At 36.7% G+C, this 20,753-nt stretch overlaps 2 protein-coding genes across 3 annotated transcripts; one reads left to right on the top strand and one right to left on the bottom strand.

The window, feature by feature from the left end:
- Window positions 1–225: 225 nt before the first annotated feature.
- Window positions 226–3,342, top strand: LOC113334499 (peptide chain release factor 1-like). Its single transcript, XM_026580733.1, has 11 exons — window positions 226–504; window positions 598–698; window positions 1,067–1,165; window positions 1,258–1,441; window positions 1,546–1,594; window positions 1,677–1,755; window positions 1,845–1,919; window positions 2,008–2,085; window positions 2,181–2,339; window positions 2,771–2,866; window positions 2,967–3,342. Exons 1-11 carry the CDS (start codon window positions 384–386, stop codon window positions 3,156–3,158), a joined length of 1,233 nt encoding a protein of 410 aa, XP_026436518.1. The 5' UTR covers window positions 226–383; the 3' UTR covers window positions 3,159–3,342.
- A 357-nt stretch (window positions 3,343–3,699) lies between these two features.
- LOC113334358 lies at window positions 3,700–6,058 on the bottom strand. 2 transcript variants are annotated; one of them, XR_003352726.1, is made up of 3 exons: window positions 4,882–6,058; window positions 4,658–4,764; window positions 3,700–3,831 (listed from the first exon to the last, which is right to left on the bottom strand). XR_003352726.1 is itself a non-coding variant. In XM_026580630.1 (2 exons), the coding sequence occupies exon 1, from the start codon at window positions 5,960–5,962 to the stop codon at window positions 4,883–4,885; it is 1,080 nt and encodes a 359-aa protein (XP_026436415.1). In that variant the 5' UTR covers window positions 5,963–6,057; the 3' UTR covers window positions 4,448–4,764; window position 4,882. The 2 variants fall into 2 exon arrangements, 1 of the variants encoding a protein (XP_026436415.1); XM_026580630.1 differs by lacking the exon at window positions 3,700–3,831 and having other exon boundaries at window positions 4,448–4,764; window positions 4,882–6,057.
- Window positions 6,059–20,753: the final 14,695 nt, after the last annotated feature.

Raw genomic sequence — 20,753 nt, 5'->3', positions numbered from 1 at the left:
TTTATTCAAAAGTATTAAGTCGGATGGAAAAAAACCATTTTGTAAATGAATTACAAAAATATGATCACTGACCGAATTATAAAAAATATGACCATTCTGTAATTGGCCCTTTAAAATTTTCCCCATTGACTACATTGGATGTGAGACTCGTTTGAAAATGGTGAAGCGGATCGGGTTTTAAAAAAAAGCCTTCAAATTCATCAGGGCATGAGGCCGTTTTTGTTCTTCTTGAGAAAAAGAGAGCTGAGTTTAGGTTTCCATTACCGGGCAACCCACAAAACTGAAGCTACTCCATCTTTCTGCTTCTCCTCCCGCCGATTAGTTAAGATTTTCCATTAGTTCGTTCACAGGCCAACCAATCAATCCTGCCGTGATCATTAAGAATGAGAAACTTAGGGTTTCTTTGGAGAAGTATGGTTCAAAATTCAAATCATTTTGGCTCCTTCAAGAACCCAACAAGACATTGCTTTGGTCTCTCTTCTTTAATCCGTTCTTACTCTTCAGGTATATATGGTTATTGTTTTCTCCTCATCTCTTCATTGTTTGTAATAGATTCACATTGTTCAATTAGGAATCTAATTCTTATACTTATTCCAGGATTAGATATGCAATTATCGAGTGATATGATCAGAATCATGGAACAAAGGCTGACGGCAATTGAATATAAATCCAAATATCTCGAGAACATACTAAATCAGGTAACTTTGTTAAGGGTTCTGAAAGGTGCTTCACCAGTGTTTGATGAAATGTCTCAAAGAAAAGAGAGATTTTTTAACAGTAAGGTTAAACTAGTTTATAGTGAATTTAGTTCGTATCACCTTTGTGGATTTTTTAGGCAAAAAGTATTATACGTGCTTCTTTGTATGCACGCAAAGTAATTCACACTGTTGGATGCCAGGCATTCATCCCAACTGATGCAGGGTTCTAGGTCAGATGCCCATAAATCAGTTAAATTGACGAATTTTATCTGTATGGTGATTAATCTTTCCAATTTGTTATCTTTGTGTATCATGGTCCAAGAGATTGCTAATTAAGGGTTGAATTTTTTGGTGTAAACTGAAGTTAGCCAGAAGCCTCGCCGGCAGATTATTCACAAGCTAATAAGGAGCTTCGGAAGCTACGTGATTCTATGGACCTGATAAATGATTTGAGAGCCAAGCAAAAGGTAGTCATTTATCAGCAATCTTGGGAAGATATTTGGATTGTTCATTTTATTTTGGTTTGTTCTGTGGTGAAGTGTTTTAGTCGTTTTTTTAGGAAATTGATGGCTTGAAATCGCTGATTGCTGAAAGTTCAGAAGATAAAGATATGTATGACATGGCAAACGCGGAGTTGGGTGAGGCTACAGAGGATGAGAAGAGAATTCAGCAACTCTTGCTTAAGTCAATGCTGCCTAAGGATGATGCCGATGAAAGGGATTGTATTTTGGAGGTGAGAGCAGGTAACCAAAAATGTGTTAATTCGCCCAATTTTTTTTTCTCATCTAGTGTGTATAGAGTTGCTCCATTTTCCCAGTGGATTCATTATTACTGTCATCTGATGCAGGGACTGGAGGTGAAGAGGCGTCTTTGTTTGCTATGGATATTTTCAAAATGTATGTTGTCGAACCTGATTGAGTTACCTTCTTCTTTCTTACGTATTGTTGGTGATTTTGATATTATTTGGAGTTATAACAGGTATGAGAGATATGCTCAAAAGAAAGGTTGGAGGTTTGAAGTTGTAGATATTACGGAGTCTGATCTTAAAGGATACAAGGTTCGCTTTCTGTATTCTGTCATTTTGTTAATGATATCTCTTTTGGTGCTATGGGTGTGTATCTTACTGCAGGCTGTGTTTCATTTTAGGAAGCGAGTGCATCAATTACTGGGGTTGGAGTGTATGGTACACTTAAATTTGAGAGTGGAGTTCACAGAGTGCAGGTGCTTCAAACTTTTAATTATCTTAAAATATTCACTCATTCTTGTTATTGAGGGAGAAAAGGAATTAATGCTTTCTCTAATACCACAGCGAGTTCCGTTGACAGAGAAGTCTGGACGTGTGCATACTAGTGCTGTATCTGTTGCTATCCTCCCTCAAGCTGATCAGGTGCTCACTTCCTTTCCATATCTCTTTCTTTATGCTGTTATGGCGTTCTTTTTAAGGATGCGAAAGCTTAACTTTTTAAAGTCGGTCTTCTCCAGGTGGATGTACAGTTGAAGAACGAAGATTTGAAGATAGATACTTACAGATCCGGTGGTGCAGGTGGTCAGCATGCAAATACAACGAACAGTGCTGTGAGAATGATGCATATTCCATCAGGGATTACAGTTACCATGCAAGATGAACGATCTCAGCATATGGTAGTGGCCTCTTTAATCCTCATCCCTTTGAAATATATATTTGAGACATAATTTTGTTGTATTTGCCTTTCCTTGTTGAGCGTGGCCGTGTCAGTTAGACTTTAGGTTTCTGTTTAGTTCTCAATTTCCATAGCTGTGATAAAATATTTACTGGAGAAAATAACTTATAGTCACATAGAAATAGAATTAGATCTTCATTTTTGGATCGTTTTTCTTCACCCAATCTTTTCTTTTTCTCTTTACCGTTCTTGAAAGACTCAAGGAAAAACTAGTGTAGCAAATATTTTCTAGAACCTCGTTTAGGTTCGAACCCATGGCTGAAGATGGAACTGGAGTAAATTTGTGATGATAACTGTATGACTTCCATCGCGCAGTGATCAAGAGATCTTGGTGTTTCATTAGTTTTCTGTATTTTTGTTGTCAATTCACAGAACAGGGCCAAAGCTCTTAGAGTCCTGTGCGCAAGGTTGTACGAAATAGAAAGGTTAAGAGCTCAGATGAGTCGGTCGCAGCTCAGAATGGAGCAGGTTAGTGAAGATCTGCAGACCCCTTCATTTTTTTTTCTCCAATTTTCAGCTGTCTTTAAACTTTGAAGGGCATTTAGTGATTGGTGGAATGCTTGAGCAGATTGGTAGTGGGGACAGGTCAGAACGCATTCGCACATATAACTTCCCTCAAGGACGTGTTACTGATCACCGTGTAGGGGTCACACACCACTCAATAAACAATATAATGCAGGGAGAAGGCTTGGATGTCTTTGTTGATGCCCTTCTTTTACGGCAAGAGATGGATGCAGTTGCTTCATTTAACTCTGATTAATGGAAGAAATTAATTCTTTGTCAAAGCAACAAAAGTAAATTCTTGGTTGTCGCCTTTTACTGATGCAAAATAATGTATCGTCTTTGTTTTTGGAGAATAATGTATCTTAGCTTCATATAAGCCATGTTCGTTATAACTATTTACAGAGTATTACATCTTATAATAATTCTGTTAGAGGTCAAAACAAGATCCAGGAAAGAACTGAGATTGTTAATGAGATTGTGGTATGCCCCAGGTTATTTTTGTCAGGACGTTCAAAAAAGAAATTCACGACTTTGATTTCTGACTCTAGTTGCAATCCTTGGAAAGCAACTAAAACTTCATAGAACAAATCTTCTTTTCTATTTCTTTCTCATACAAATTTATCATCTGATTAATGGGTAACCGATGTAGGCAATAATCACAAAGTCCCAGTATTCAGGGCACAGAACGGGAACACATGTGAACAGTCCCAGTAATGTTAATTATCCTCAACATACACAACCCAGTCAATATTGTTTCCAGAACCCTGAGGGCTCAACAGAACACCCTAAATGAAAACACTCAAAAGAGACAGCTCACCATCGACTTTACGCTCCCCATTCACCGAAGGCCTCAATCTGCAGACCCCTCACCTAGAAATTTCATGTTAACTGCAGGCATAATGTTGCTTCTGCATCCTTTAGAAGAGAGTCTGCAATTAAACTTTTCATCTTAATGTTGCATCATAACAGACTTAATAGCAACTATACTAAAATTAAAACGCCTTGGCAAATTTGATAATTCCAGTCTTAGTTTCCTTGTTTTCTGGGATCAACAAATTCAAATCTTCCTCTTCGAATATGAGAACAGTGTATTAAACAAGACGCCATAACGAGAGTAAATGGCATTACATTCAAATTATATAAGAAGCTATAATGTTGCAGGTTAATGAAGATTTGCTTGAACCAGATTTGTACCTCACCTAATGAAGCAGGAGCTGGTGCTGGTGTGCTGCAGAACAATCCTATTTGATACGTTCAAACATAAGTGAGCTTCAATACCTAAGATAGAAGCTTCATGCAACTAAGATATCTAGCATACCCCCTACAACCAAGGTGAATTTAAACAACTTACCTGGAACAAACAAGCCTACTTGAGTTCATTCTATGAAGAGTTTAATTGGTAAGGGAGCATATGATGTTGCTCAGAGATATGTAGATGAGTTACTACGAATTATGCAAGAAATGAAGACATACTGTATGATTGCAGAGTCAATTACTAGTTATCACGTCATTGGCAATGGAGACTTTTCACATTAAAAGAGAAGATTATGTAAGCTACACTTTTAAGTAGTTAAGATACCCAAATAAACGTATAATACAAGAAATGAACCTTCTTCATCACGAAGGTACAATTAAGCCATAAGTATTATTATAAACCCTACAAAAACAAAGCTAGAGAACAAAAACAGGACAGCCTGAGACATCTCTACATAATTCCAAGCACAGATAACAGAAAAATGAAGAAGATTAATGTACCAAAAAACTCTCGAACTTCATCTGGCAAACCCAGCTGACAAAATCTAGCTCAATCGAATCTGGTGCTGTGTACAACCCAAGAACTGTATTACTCAGAGCTACTGCATCTGCAGCCCAAATCAGAAAAGTTAAGAACGCAAACAAGAAATCCCATACATGTCAATTAACACCCTTAAACCATATAAAGATTAAAAATTTCAAATCGATAACTTAGTGATACCTACCTCAACTTGATGTAAGTATCCGAGGCCCGTCCTTAGAGTCTGCAAGTAGTTTAGATTTGTCTCCCTCTTTTTCTACACCTTGTCTATTCTGAGGAGTATGTCTCGAAACTAATCCAAATCTATCAAATTCCGCTGGTTCTACACGGTTTAATACGTCAAGCTTTTTCTCCTCCTTTACTGCATTAGACACGCCATGTCTTACTTCACATCCCATAACCCCAGGAGCTCGATTCATCTTATTCATATCGGATACACCATTTTTCAAATCCTTCTGCAATACAACTGGTGTATAAAACTTCACATTATTCAAACCCCTTCCAGGTGTATCCTTTTTCGTTGCCTTAAAATTATTCTGAATCAGTAATTGCGCTTCCAATGCATGACTAATTGCAGCATTATTCACTTTCGCTTTCTTTTTCTGCTCCTTCACCAACCTCGCCGCTGGAGCAGGACCCGGCCGCGCAACAGCAGGCGCTGCAGCAACAACAAGAGCAGGAGCTGCGGCAACGACAGGAGCAGGAGCTGGTAATGTATTGACAATTTGCTCACCACCATTCTCGTTTTTCTCAAGTAAAATAACTTTCTCTAGAAACCCTTTGGCATGTTTCCTAGAAACTGTAGCTTCATTAACTCTTCTCTCAGCATCAACCCTAGCTAAACTCGCTGCTTTATTCATGGAATTGGATGAAATCGTTGCAGCAGTAACAAGTACCTTAGCAGAATTCACATCTATAACCTTCCCCTTTTCACTCTTGGTGACATCGAAAAATACAAAATTAGGGTTTAAACAAGGTGGACATTGATAATGAGGATTGTTTTTTTCTCCTTTTGTTAAACCACTCGCACAAGATTTATGTGAAACAGAGGGGCAATTTTGGCACATAATACGATCGATGGCGAATGAAGATGATGATGAACCTAAATTATAAACTTGGAAACAAATTGGGCAAAACAAACCAGCATTGAATTTTAGAACACAAGATGTGCAGAGATGACGGTATATACCTCTTTGATGAACGTTGTGTAGTATCCATTGATTTTGTGAACCACAACCACCACATTCATTCGATTTACGATTCATTCTCTAAAAGGAAACCCTAACGATTTGGGCATAATGATTCTCTAAAGAGAGACAAGACAAGATCAATGGCGTTCTCAAGTCAATAAAACGTTTTCCATTTTGGTATATAAATAACGGCCAAGTTAAAAATGAATGACATAAGATATCACCCTTCTTTCGGTAACTGTTGTGCATGTGTAGTTTCGTATTTGCAAATGGGAAGCAAAAGTGCTTTAATAATAATCTTTATAAAGAAGAAATTGTGGACATTACCCCAACCGAACGACACATAATGTCTCTAACTCTCTATCCTTGAATAAATCTCCATACTCAAAATGAAAAATGTTAACTAACTTCAGGATTGGAGATGAACTTTAAGTAAAAAAAATTTACCTCCAATTTTCTTTTTTGTCGTTTAATAATAATCCGTAAAAAGGTGTTAATAAGACCTCTATCTAATAAATTTAACTTTTTATATTAGAAATGGTCCCAGCTAAGCGTGGAGCAGGGGATCCACCAATTACATTTGTGAATGTCGGTTTTGGCTTAGTCCATAACTCTCGATATGCTTAGAAGAGTTGAGTGGAAATCTAGGCTAGTTTTCTTCGTTTAATAGGAGTTGGGTATCTGGGAGCTTGTGTTTTATAAGGAACTAGTGAGTCAAACAAAATAAGGTTGAATCGATGCGATCTTAATATGTGTCTGACCGAATTTGTCATGTTAGGTATTTGTCAAATTTGCATCCTCCCATTCTACATAGACGTTAATCATATATCTAATATTTAACTCATACTTGTTTGTTAAATATTACATTTTCTATTTTATACGGTCAATCATTATTTGTTATTTTATTAATATAATAAAAATGAGTTCATCATGTTCAAACACATCAAAGATGAAAAAAATAATAAAACACATATCTAGTTAATTTCACGAAATAAACTAGTACTCGAAGAATGGCATATGAAAAGACCTTATGTTATTCGAATTTGTCTTCATTAAGATTAAAATGTCCTAGAAAGGAGTAATTTGTGCTGTTCATTGTTATCACCTCTATTAATCATTGATCTTGTACATAAATGTAGAACCACGATAACTTATGAGAAACTGTCATCAATGATATTGTTGAAATGACCCCATTTAAACAAAACGCAACTACAACATTAATAAATGTTAGAACATTGCTCGGTCGAACTCACAAGTGTTGCTATATCAAGCTTGTTGTCAAATTTAGTTGTCAAAACTATATCTTGATTTCTAGTCTACAATTAGTTAAGTCTATGATAGTGTAGTTGAGAAACGGGCCAGTCATCATTTGCGTTCTACCGTTTGAAGGCGAAGATCAACTGAAGCTTTTGGAGAACTTCATCAACAAAAGGTAAGTGAAGACTGAACCACCTATTTCTCAAGTTATATTTATTTTTCTATCCTTGAGACGGTTGTCGCATAACTAATTAGACTGCCTTGCATAGACAAGAATTTCGAGTCGAGAACTAATTATTTAGTTTACGAATTTCTCGAAATATAATGACTAAGCTTAATGAACATTTGTTTATACTTGATCAATTTTAGTGGAGAACAATTTATTGTTCGGAACCAAATCATGATTCAAGTTTATCATTCAAAAATATTCCGGAATAGTGATGTGTGTCATTGATGTTATTCATGAATGTTTTAAATTGATTTAGAGAATTATAGAACTATTATATTCAGAATACAAGACACTGTTATCAGTCTTACAAATTCGAAAACTGTTAAATGTTTGAAGTCGTATTACACGTACTTGTACATGTAGCGGAGTAGTGATCATTGTCATATGCGTCAAAAATAATTTCACTTTCTCACTCAACTAATATAAATGAAGTATGTGGTGAGAAAGAGTTCGTTCCACGGGAGGCGATTGTTGTTATCAAATTTCAACTTCTCAAGTAACCAATGAAGGGATTTTGGTTTTATCAAAACAATAACAATAATTGAAAGCTGGAAAATATGAAAGTAATCAATAATAATAATATATTAGTCAAGGGGTTATATCATTCACAAACATGTATTTTCATCAATGACTATAACTGATAGTTTAATCTCTCTTTTGTTCCTAGGATATCGTGATCGTAAGTATATCCCATTAATTTCTTGATTTCATCACAAACACATTAAAAGATGCACATGTGAATTCTACTTGAAAGCAACCTAAAGTGTAAAAGCACAAATCAGTTTAACTCCTTAAGAGCAATAAGTTATATGAAATAAGACTAATCAATGCAAACGAACGTGTAAAAGCACTAATCTGTTTTAACAAAGGTTATGATTCATATGTAATTATAAAGATGTATCATTACAAGTAATAACTACACTATGCTACTTGCAATCAGGGATTGACAACTTTTTCGTATTGAAAATCCTAATCTAGCAATAGAGATGAATGCAAATCCAATTGATACCGGACTCAGCCAAACAAGCAATCAAATCATGTGACAATAATTGATACAAAATTAACTATTTCATTGATTCAAATATCATGTTGAGAAATTAACTTAACCCTTAACTGAGAATAGTTTTTTAGCTACTCATAGCTATTGAGTTCATCATCATAATAATAATTGAAATAAAGTAAAGAAGATGAAAATAAAGCAAACCCTGGGATTGTTCTTCTCCAAAAGCTCCAAATAGAATAAAAAATACGTGATATCTCCAAGTTGTAGAAATCTTTTCTTTTATAGCTCATCTTGGGTCAAATCTTAAAAAGTCAAAAATCCAAGTGGTCCACCAAGCCCATATGTGAGAAATACCCATACAAAAATTCTGCTCAAAAAGTGTCACCAGAGACCCAGAATAATGGTCGGAAGTTGGCCGGTAATCCATCTCAGGTGATTGGAAAATGCTCAGATCACCGGGAAAAGATAACTGTCAACCGTCAAAGTCGACGGTTGACTAACGGTCAAAGGTCAGGGCTGATTCAGGAGTGAGTCAGTAAGCTAACTCATCTGAGTAGGCTGATTTTCCAGGCTAAAGCCATTTTGTGAAGGCCAAAGTATGTATTGCACCATCGTGAATGCTTCTGGTTCATAACCAACTTCACATTGCACTATTCTCTCTTCATTCACATCCATCCTTGCACTCATTCCCATCATTGATCCACCTCAATAACCTCAGCTCAATTCCTCTGCAACATCACCTACAACTCATTGTAACTTAGCCCCCATACTTCCACTTCAAGACTCATATCTCTTTCTCAAGAAGGTTTTCTTGTTGAGCCATACATTTGTGTTTCACAAATTCATTTTTCTCAATGACTCATGGAGGCTCCAGGCACAATATCTTATCGTGAAACCTTTGCTCTAATGGTTGTTGATACTATTCCAACTAATAAGGAGAAAGAGATGGATATTCCTTTTTTCTCATCTCGTAAGAGGAGAATGAGGAATCAGAAGAAACCTAGATCGGATTACTCAAATCAGCAAAAGTTTGAAAATATTCTTGGAGAACTTGGGAAAACCAAGAAGGAGGTGCAGGGACTAAATAATATTTTACAAAAATTTCTTAAACTACAAGATGTTCTTTTCAATCAACATCCTATCAGGTTTGCATGAACTAACTCTTTCATTCATGAACCGTATGTTCCCTTTCCGGTCATTGATAAGGAGTTTGGAGATTATAAGGAATTCTTAAAAGGCCTTAATATCTAGGAAACTTCTTTTGAGGATTTTATTCTTGGGAAGGATAACTAGGGTTTGATATAACAAATATTGTGGTTACACATATCTATTTCCAACGTTTTTTCAGCTTACATGTTTTTAGATTTATTTATTTAAATTCTAGAGTTGTTGTAAGATGAAATTGTAGTATGTAATCATTATTAATTTAATTATTGAAAAATTCTTATGAAATATTTGTGCCTTTACGTTCTCGTGAATCGATACTATGGATACAAATCCTTGTGATTTGTTAATTTTCATAAATCCTTTTTTTTCACGAAAGTAAGGTCACTCATGTTGTTCTCTTGGGAATGACATTTTACGGGAGAGAGTTCTTAAATGAACTTGTGCTTAATTGCTACTCCCTCCGTATCTAAAAAATAGGCATGTTTGGTTTGCATAAGGACTAAGAGAACTAATCATTATATCCATTTTTTCATAGTTTTTCTTGCTTTATCCACGGCTCCATTGATTTGATATTAGAGAGAAGATGGAGAGAGAAGTGGTCTCCTCTTCATATTAAGAGATAAAAAGAAAAAAGGAAAGCTGCCCTTAAATGGGTAAATTAGTAAACTAATAATATTTGACTTTCCAAATAAGGAAACAAGCCTATTTTTTTGAAACATCCAAATAAGGAAACAATCCTATTTTTTAGAAACGGAGGGAGTATATCTTTGTGGGGCGTGTGGCTGTGGAATTATAAAGAGGATGCTTGTATCTTTTTAATCCCCTAGGATGAGCGCTAAGTATTTATTACCATTGTTAGAGCATTGCTCGGTCGAAGTCGCATGCGTTGCTATCTCAAGCATGTTTGTCAATGTTAGTGATCAAAACTATAAGTCTTGAGTTCTAGCCTATTTAGATGTCTCGGACTAGTACATAGATTGTATAGTTGAGCTTTATATTTCACGGCGTTCATCATTTGAAGACGAAGAACTACTAAGGGGAGCTTGTGGAACTTCATCAACAAAAGGTATGTGAGACTGAAACTCATCTATCACTTGGAAAGTCTATTTCTACTCTATCTCCTATATTGAGACATAAGTCGTGTTAAGATATAGTTTTCAATTATACACATTTGAGATTTTGAGATGAGTTTAACTCGCTTATATATTTCTCGGAATATGTGTTGGCAAGCTTTCGCTTCGGTCAAGTTCATCTTACATTCCTAATGAAAGTCCGAATATGATCATATGAAAATTATAGAGTAACATCTTACATGGTTTGTGTGATACAATCATTTTGGTGTAATCTTGGAATGTTTGATTATGATAATTTCAATATCTTGAAAATTTCTTTGGTGCTAATAGTATTGTGAAAACGACTATTGTCATCCTCTAAGAAAGTTTCAATGATTGAAATAAAGAGTTCAGAATCAAGTAACCATGTTTGGATATAAACATAGTGTGTTAATCACATTAGTGTGAAAGTCCAAAACCGGGAGCCTGAAGTATGCGTACCCGTACGCGTACTGGCGATTGCCGATGTCTGGGCAAGTATGCGTACCCGTACGCATACTGGTGGAAAGTTCACCTCCGTGAATTTCTGCTGGAGTTTGGAAGTGTAAGTAGTATGCGCACCCATTCGCATACTGGCGTTACCCAAACTTGGTCCGGCTACTTAAGTATGTGTACCCGTTTGCATACTTGAGTGGGTTACTTTCTAAAATCGGTTGTGTACATGAACTTAAACATTTATATCATAAGGAATGCAATCTTTGCAAACCGTGGCTATAATGTTCATGAATTGATTCTAGTGAATCAAACCGATTTTGTTTCAATTGTGTTCTTGTATACTTCTATGAGAATATAGCAATTGAACGACTCTTTAACTAGTTTCATTTTAGTCATTTGAACTAGTTATGGATAAGATGAATATGGTTGATATGATAGTTAATCATATGGCTAACTTCGGTTAACTACTATGAGTCAACATGGTGTACACGTTTAGGTATGGTTCATAAATCTAAATGAGGGTACATTTCATTCGTGTCTAACAAGCTAAGTTCGATCTAACGGTTGAAAGATATTAGCTTGGGTGAATCAGGTTTTTCATCTAACGGTGAATAATGAATGCTTTGTTACCAAGGTAACTTAGATTGCAAACCTGATTTGAAAAATATATAAAGGAGAACTATAGCAACTGGGAAACCTAATCCCCACACCTTCTGCGTGTTACTAGTTGTATAAGCTAGAGTCAATCCTCCTTTAACCTTAGGTTTTCCTAAACCTTGTAGGTTAATGACTTGAAAGACTTCATTAGGATTGTGAAGCCAGACCCAACTATTTCTTTTGTAGTTGCGTGTTCTGATCTTGCCCGATTCTATTGTTTGAGTACTATCTTCTCCAAGATTTGATCGAGATTAATTTCTCCGATAGGCAAGATAAAAAGTGATCACAAACATCTTCGTCTCATTGTTTGTGATTCCATAATATCTAGTTTCGACATCATACGATTTAGATTATTGTGAAGTGATTGATAATACTAGGCTGTTCTTCGGGAATATAAGTCTGGTTTATCAATTGGTTCATGTTCACCTTGATTTATCAAAAGATGGAACAAAAACTCTTGGGTATTTCTGTGGGAGACGGATTTATTCAATCCTATAGACTTTTCTGTGTGAGACAGATTTGTTTATCAAGTCTTCGACTTTGGGTCGTAGCAACTCTTAGTTATGGGTGAAATCAGCTGAGGGAATCAAGTGCGTAGCATCCTGCTGGGATCAGAGACATGAGGAGCGCAACTGTACCTTGAATCAGTGTGAGATTGATTAGGGTTCAACTGCAATCCAGTCCGAAGTTCATTGGTAGTAGGCTAGTGTCTGTAGCGGCTTAATACAGTGTGGTGTTCAAACTGGACTAGGTCCCGGGGTTTTTCTGCATTTGCGGTTTTCACGTTAACAAAATTCGAGTGTCTGTGTTATTTCTTTTCCGCATTATATTTTTTTATATAATTGAAATATCACAGGTTTTGCGTTGTATCGATTAATTAGGAAATTCAATCGTTGGTTGTTGATTGAGATTGATTGATCCTTGAACATTGGTCTTTGGTACAGTTCAAGTTTACTCCTCTTATATTCAATTGGGCTCGTAGATTTGTATTTGCTGATTGCGGATTGAATTAAGAGTCAGAGATATTAAACTCTTTGATATACTTTTCTCTAGATTGAGTCTGACTGTCTAGTTGATTCTCTAGAAAGTATATTGGAGTAAGTCCTCTCAGATTGCCAAACGAATTGTTGGGTGTGGTTTTTAGACCCCCGTATTTTCAATTGGTGATGGTATTTTTCAATGATGTTGTAGTAAAAGATTCGTTGAGACTTGTGAAAGCAATAGATTTTAGACTTATAAAACTTAAAAAACTAAGAGAACTTAATGCAAAATTGATTTAAAGATATTAAAAATAATCAAGACACTGATTCCACTATTACACATGAATGAATGATGGTAAATAACTCAAAACTCTAATTATCTTTTAAGTCCCTTATTTTCTTAACTCACAAATAATCAGGCAAATTCTCAAATATCAATTGTATTCCCTAAGCATAGATTATCAATTGACTAAACAAAGTATAACCTATCAGATTGAATCACAACTAATTAAGAAAATTATGCAAACAATTTAAAACTCTGCAAAAGCAGTGAGTGAATTATAAATTATAAATTATAAATTAGAGAAAATAAAATAGTTACCAATTATTCATGCATAAATAGCTTCCTCATTGCCTTGGTTTTGGGAGAATTAGCTCATCATCATGTTGGAAACACACTTAAAAGTTGATTTCATTGCTCAAAGATGGTCTACAAATGATGAAATGGGAGAAAAATTGATAAAACCGGGTTTGTAACACTTATGTTTGTTACAAATCAGTTGTTACAGAGAACGATAAATGAAAACTGTCATTGTCACTGTAGCTATACGACCCACTGGTGTTTGTCCTTGTCACTGTTGATGAACGACTGTTCTCTTGCGTCTTATGTTCTTCATGCACCAGCAGAAAAGAATTTTCCTGCAAGTGATCGTCCCAACTCTGTGATGCTCTGAACTTCTCCCAATTATCTCCGTCCCCTTCTCTGCTACCCAGGATGATATTTATACTCAACAGGCGAAGAAAATCCTCCGTAATAACTCACAGTAATCTCTCTTTATTCGGCAGTGAAGGGTAATATTCTCGGAATATTTTCTTTCCAAAAATCCTTCTCCTACACGTCTGCTGCCTCCGAAATTTCCTTATTTGACTTCTACATGCTTCTTCAGAGACCAAGTGGTATCCAAACACGAGCAGCACACGTAAAACTTGTTGTAATCACGTGAATATCTCTTACGATGTACGTGTTTCTCTGACTTCTTCTTGCGAGTTATGTAATCAATTTCAACCGATGAAATCAACCATATCCTGCCTGTTAACCTTAATAGAGTCCCCCCCCCCCCCAACCAATCTGAGCCATTAAGTCTCTCTACAATGCCTTCCAATTTCGAACGAAAATTCTTCAGGTGAGAACCATGTTTTCCCACCTTTTTTCAGAATTCAAAAGATGAAGATCGGTGTCGTGGAAAAAATTGGGCTACATATAGCCGTGGGTGCTCCTTAGCCAAATCCGGGGTCCGTATAGCAAATTTCCTTCGGGGGTGCTCCGAGTGATTTTTCGAGCCGAATTTTCCAACAATATTTATTTCCAAAAAAAACACCTACAACACACACAAAACACCATAATAAGTACAAAATCGAGTACCAACAATACAGAAAATTGAGGACAACTTGGACACAAAAATGTGTCAATCAAATACCCCAAACTTATTATTTTCTAGTCCTCGAGAAAAATTAATAAAAAATAAAATCCTAACTCACTAGGTGGCCCTAGTGACCGAGTTAATCTCGGGAAGGTTTACCAGAGGTGTACCCACAAAACCATGATTTCTAATTGGTCACAAGTATCCAAAGAGCTATGAGGACATACATATTCTCAACATATCTCCAAGTAACTAGAATGCCATAGAAATTAAAGGTGCCAACTCTAAAGCTGAATAAAGAAAAGGGGAGACACATATGCAACACTGCTAGATAAAGAGATATCCGTTACACAGCTAGATAAATATTGTAAGATGCGTCCGCTGCTTTACAGCGGGATAAGATTAGGAGAGAGATAAAGATGAGAGGGACATCTGCTACACAGCTGGACTAACTACGTGTGATGAGTTGAACCAGTATTGGAAAGATCTTGTGCCAGATGGAAAGCGGACTAACAAAGCAACCAATATGCATCTCTCTTCGACCCTCTCATAGTGCTCAGTAGAAACAATGTCTTCTTCGGCTTCAACTATTGATGATAAACTCTCGAACCTTGACAATTAACTATTCTCCTTAATTTCTTGCTTGAAACTTCCTTATAAATTTCTACTTCCCTACGACAGTTTTTTTTTTCTTTGTGGAAACACAAAAATAACAAGAAAAAATTTAAATGGCCATGAGAAAAGGACTTTAGAACTTGGATCTTCGCAACTTGTGATATCTTGGTATCATGAACTTCAACAACTTATATCATTTGCTCTTATAACTTCTTGTAACTAAGTTTTCAACTTTGATTTTTGAATTATTCTTTTCTATTGTTGCTTCTAAACCTTAAACGTCTTCAACTTTCTTCATAGATTTTGATGTCGCTCCGTTTGTTGATGATGATAAGTTTCTACTGAGAGGAGTCGTAATCCAGTAACTAAGACTATATTGTGAGGTTGCTTTGTCTTTCTGGCATTTCCTTCTGACCTACTTGCCTTTCCATCATGGATGGTTAGGTCCATCATGGTTACCCTCTAAAAGGAACAAGTTCTCTCCTGAATTTCAAAGATCTCAATGTCTTTTTCTATAATGTCTCAATATATTGTTATCCCTAGCATTCCAATTTCTATCTTTTCGGTGAGAAATAATATGTAAACTTAGCTAATCGGATACTATGTGACGCTAGAAGTTTCAAAAATGCAACTAAAAAGTTCTTCCCCACCCCCAAACTTAAATCTAACATTGTCCTCAATGTTTCTAATGAAAGAGCAGTACCAAAAGTAAAATAACACGAGGAGAAGTTGGAATGATAGTACCTGGGTGAAGAGAGATAAAATCAAAAACTAATATACAACATACAACTGCCTCGATGGTCAATCAAGGGTAAAAAGGGTCCTCCAAAGGGACCTCCTCAACTTCACCTGTAGGAAAGGCTATAAAAAGGGTTTCAATCTCTGACCGTTAAACTTCGAAGAACTACTACCATCCGGTATCTCGATCTCAACAGCTCCATGAGGAAAGACAGTGCAAAAAATAAAAGGACCCGTCCACCGAGAACGTAACTTCCCAGGGAAAGATGTAAATGGGTATCATACAGAAGAACTTTTTGACCTGCAGAAAATGACTTCCTTAAAATATTTCTATCATGCAAGTTTCATTTTGTTCTTATACTCCTTAACACTATCGTAAGCATCTATATGAATCTCGTCCAACTCATTGAGCTGGAGTTTCCTATGGGCTCCTGCCTTGTCAAGTGAAAAGTTTAGCTGCTTAACAGCCCAATAAGCTCTATGTTCTAACTCAACGGGTAAATGACATGGCTTTCCATACACAAGCCGATAAGGCGACATTCCAATGGGGGTATTAAACGCAGTACGGTAAGCCCATAAGGAATCAGTAAGCCTAGACGACCAGTCTTTCCGACTAGGATTAACTGTTTTCTCTAATATACGTTTTATCTCCCTATTAGAAACCTCTACCTGACCACTAATCTGTGGATGATACGGGGTAGCTACCTTATGTGTAATACCATATTTCTTCATCAGAAGCCTAAAAGGTCCTACAAAAGTGCGACCCTCAATCACTAATTATAGCTCGCGGTGTACCAAAACATGTAAGTATATTATTTTTCAAGAACCCAATCAAAACCCTATGGTCATTGGTTTTACACGCAACCGCCTCAATCCACTTAGAGACATAGTCTACAGTGACAAGAATGTAAAGGTTACCAAAAGAATTAGGAAACGGACCCATAAAGTCAATACCTCACACATCAAAGACCTCAACAATTAAAATCGGTTCAAGTGCATCATGTTCCTACGGGAAATGGTTCCTAATTTATGACAACGCTCACAAGTAACACAGTAACTATGGGAGTCTTAAACAACAAAGGCCAATAGAATCCACACTGCAATATCTTAGCAGCAGTCTTCTTAGCACTAAAGTGACCCACACAAGCATGATCATGACAAAAGGAAATAATACTGGACTGGTCACTCTCAGGTATACATCTCCTAATAATCTGGTTTGGAAAATACTTAAACAAATAAGGATCATCCCAAAAGAAGTGCTTAACCTCGGCTAAAAACCTAGAACGATCTTGTTTACCCCAATGTTGGGGCATTCGACCAATAACAATATAATTCACTATATTCGCATACCAAGGTGCTTGGGTAACAAAGAACAGTTGTTCATTAGGAAAACTATCCCTAACAGGAGGAGAATCATTAAGGGCATCCACAACAAGCCTATACAAGTGGTTTGCTACTACATTTTCTACACCTTTTTTATCTTTAATGTCCAAGGAAAATTCCTGCAACAATAGGATCCATCTAATCAATCTAGGTTTAATATCCTTCTTGGAAAGAAGATACTTCAAAGAAGCATGATCAGTAAAGATTATGACCTTAGAATCTAAGAGGTAGGATCTAAACTTGTCTAAGGCAAACACAATAGCTAATAGTTCCTTCTCCGTAGTGGTATAGTTCAACTAGGCATCATTCAGAGTTTTTCTAGCATAGTAAATCACATAAAATAACTTATTTTCTGGCCGACCTAGCACAACAAAAATGGCATAAATATGAAGCATCACACATGATCTCAAATGGTAGGTTCCAGTTGGGTGCCTGGATTATGGGGGCGGTAGTGAGTAAAGTCTTAAGCTTCTCAAAAGCCTCTAAACAAGCATCATCAAAGACAAACTTAACGTCTTTTGCAAGCAAATTGCAAAGAGGTCTAGAAATCAAGCTAAAATCCTTAATGAATCGACGATAAAAACCTGCATGCCCTAAGAATGACCTAATATCTCTTACGGTTTTTGGGACCTGTTAAGTTTTAATAAGGTCAACTTTGGCTCTATCCACCTCTATACCCTTTGAAGATACGATATGCCCTAGAACAATTCTTGAACGAACCATGAAGTGACATTTCTCCCAATTAAGCACTAAATTCTTTTTCTTACACCTAATCAAAACTAATGACAAATGATGCAAGCACTCATCGAAAGACGAACCAAACACTAAAAAATCATCCATAAAGACCTTTAAGAACCATTATACCATGTCAGAAAATATGCTCAGCATACAATGCTGAAAGGTCGCAGAGGCATTACATATCCCGAAAGGCATGCGTCTATACGCAAAGGTACCAAAGGGACAAGTAAAAGTGGTTTTCTCTTGGTCTTCTGGGGCTATGACAACCTGATTATAACCGCAATATCCATCTAAAAAGCAATAATGGCTACGTCCATCTAATCTCTCTAGCATTTGGTCGATGAAGGGAAGGGTAAAGTGGTCATTCCTAGTGACCTTGTTCAATTTCCTATAGTCAATACAGACACGCCAACCCGTGGTCACCCGAGTTGGGATTAACTCATTGTTATCATTCTGTACTACAGTAATACCGTATTTCTTGGGAACGACCTGAACGGGGATGACCCACTTACTGTCTGAAATGAGGTAGATAATGCCTGCATCTAACAGCTTAAGAACCTCGGTTCGAACTACTTCTTTCATATTAGGGTTCAGTCGAAGTTGCATCTCCCTAGAAGGTTTGGTGTCACTTTCTAAATAGATATGATGCATACAATCAGTAGGACTTATACCCTTAATGTCTGCTATGGTCCACCCTAAAGCTTCCTTGTTATTCTGAAGGACGGTTACTAGCCTACTTTCCTGATCACTATCCAAGTTGGATACTACAATCTCTGGTAAAGTCTCAGACGGGCCTAAAAACACATATTTCAGGGTATCTGGCAATGGTTTTAGGTCCAACTTAGGAGGCTCTTCTAACGAAGGAACTAGGATAGACTTAGAAACTGGTAGTGGTTCGAACTTAGGTTTCCATCCATTATTAGTGTCTAACAAAGGGGTTGAGTCTAACAAAGCATTCACCTCATTAATCACATTATCATCATCAAAATCAATCCCAAAGTGATCTAGGCATTTCTCTAATGGATCTTCTAACAAAGTGTTTGGTAATGACTCCTCGACTAATGTTCCTATCATGTTCACCTATTCTATGTTCGAGTCATCTAGTTCAGAGGGTAGCTTACTAATATTAAAAATGTTCACCTCAATAGTCATATTACCAAAAGACAAATTCATAATACCATTTCGACAGTTAATGATCGCATTGGATGTAGCTAAAAATGGGCGACCTAAAATCACTGGTATTTGGTTCTCTGGGTCGGGGACAGGTTGGGTATCTAGGATAACAAAATCCACTGGATATATAAACTTGTCGACCTCTATAAGAACATCCTCGATTACATCACGAGGAATTTTAACGGACCTATCAGCTAACTGAAATTTTATCTGGGTAGGTTTCATCTCACCAAGTCCTAGCTTAAGGTACACATGGTGTGGAAGTAAGTTCACACTGGCTCTTAAGTCAAAGCAAAGTTTTCTCAACACGGTATTTACATATTGTGCAAGAAATGGTAGGGGACCCAGGGTCTTTATATTGAGGATTAGTGGTATTCTGAATAATGGAACTCACGTGACTAGCTAGAAAGGATTTCTTCTGGACATTAAGCTTTCGCTTTCGCATACACATATCCTTAAGGAACTTGGCATAAGCGGGAATCTTCTTAATTGCATCTAATAATGGAAGGTTGATAATTACCTGCTTAAAAACCTCCAATATATCATTAAAGGTGGACTCCCTCTTAGTTGGAACTAGGAGCTGTGGGAATGGGGATCTAGGAACAAAGTCGGGCTCAATATGACCCTCATTGGTCTCTTTAGAGACTCTATCAGTCTCCTCAGTTTCTGGTTCAGAAGGGTGAACTACAGCATGTTCACTATCAGGCATGGAAACTTTGTTGTCTATCAGTCTACCACTCCTAAGGGTTTTAATAGCATTTACATGATAGGATGGTCTTTCACCTATTTCATTAATTCCTCTAGGGTTGGGTTGAGTTTGACTAGGAAACTTACCTCTTTCTCTTAAAGACTCATTTGTCTGACTAACCTGGGTTTTCAACCCGGAAATAGCTTGAGAGTTAGCCTGACCTATTCTCTTATTTTCTTTTAAACCTTGAGCAACAGATTGCTGAAACTGCACAGTGTTACGAGTTAACAAAGCAAGAGACTCTTCTAAACTCATAATCTTCTTATCTGAAGGGTTCTGAAACTGTGCCGGAGCTGAAGGATTCTTAGTTTAGCCAAAAATTGGGGGAACCTGAGAGTTACTAGACTGACCTTGATTCTGTCCCTTAGACCAAGAAAGGTTGGGATGGTTTCTCCATCCAGGTTTATAGGTTTCTGAATATGGGTCAAACTTCTTACGGTTATCGAATCTAGTGTTGTTATAAAGAGCATTGTCTTGCTCCTCAACAGTATGGCCTTCCCAAAAAGGCTCTATTCTACCACTACTACCACTAGAATGACCTAATTCTAAGGCTTCTAACCTTTTGGATATAGCTGCTATTTTGGCATCTGACTCATGAGATCCTTTTACCCTATTAACATTTCCTCTACTTAGAAGAATTGTTTTCTGGGTTTCCCTAATGTTTTCCCATTGTTGGGTCTTATCGGCGATTTCATTCAAAAATGTCATCGCTTCATCAACAGTTTTATTCCCAAACTCACCTGTGCATAAGGACTCAACCATGGTTGTTGTTGAATAATCTAAACCCTCGTAGATGATCTGAACTAACCTAACCTTCTCCAAACCATGATGAGGACATTGAGATATCAAGTCATTGAACCTTTCTAAGTACCTATATAAAGATTCTCCCTCTTGTTGGGAAAAAGTACATATTTGTGTCCTAATAGACGATGTTTTATGCCTTGGGAAAAACTTATGTATAATGGCAGAAGTAAGTTGGTCATAGGTTTCA

Source organism: Papaver somniferum, unplaced genomic scaffold, assembly GCF_003573695.1.
Source record: "Papaver somniferum cultivar HN1 unplaced genomic scaffold, ASM357369v1 unplaced-scaffold_137, whole genome shotgun sequence".
NCBI lineage: Eukaryota > Viridiplantae > Streptophyta > Magnoliopsida > Ranunculales > Papaveraceae > Papaver > Papaver somniferum.
This window is presented reverse-complemented; position numbering and strand designations above follow the sequence as displayed.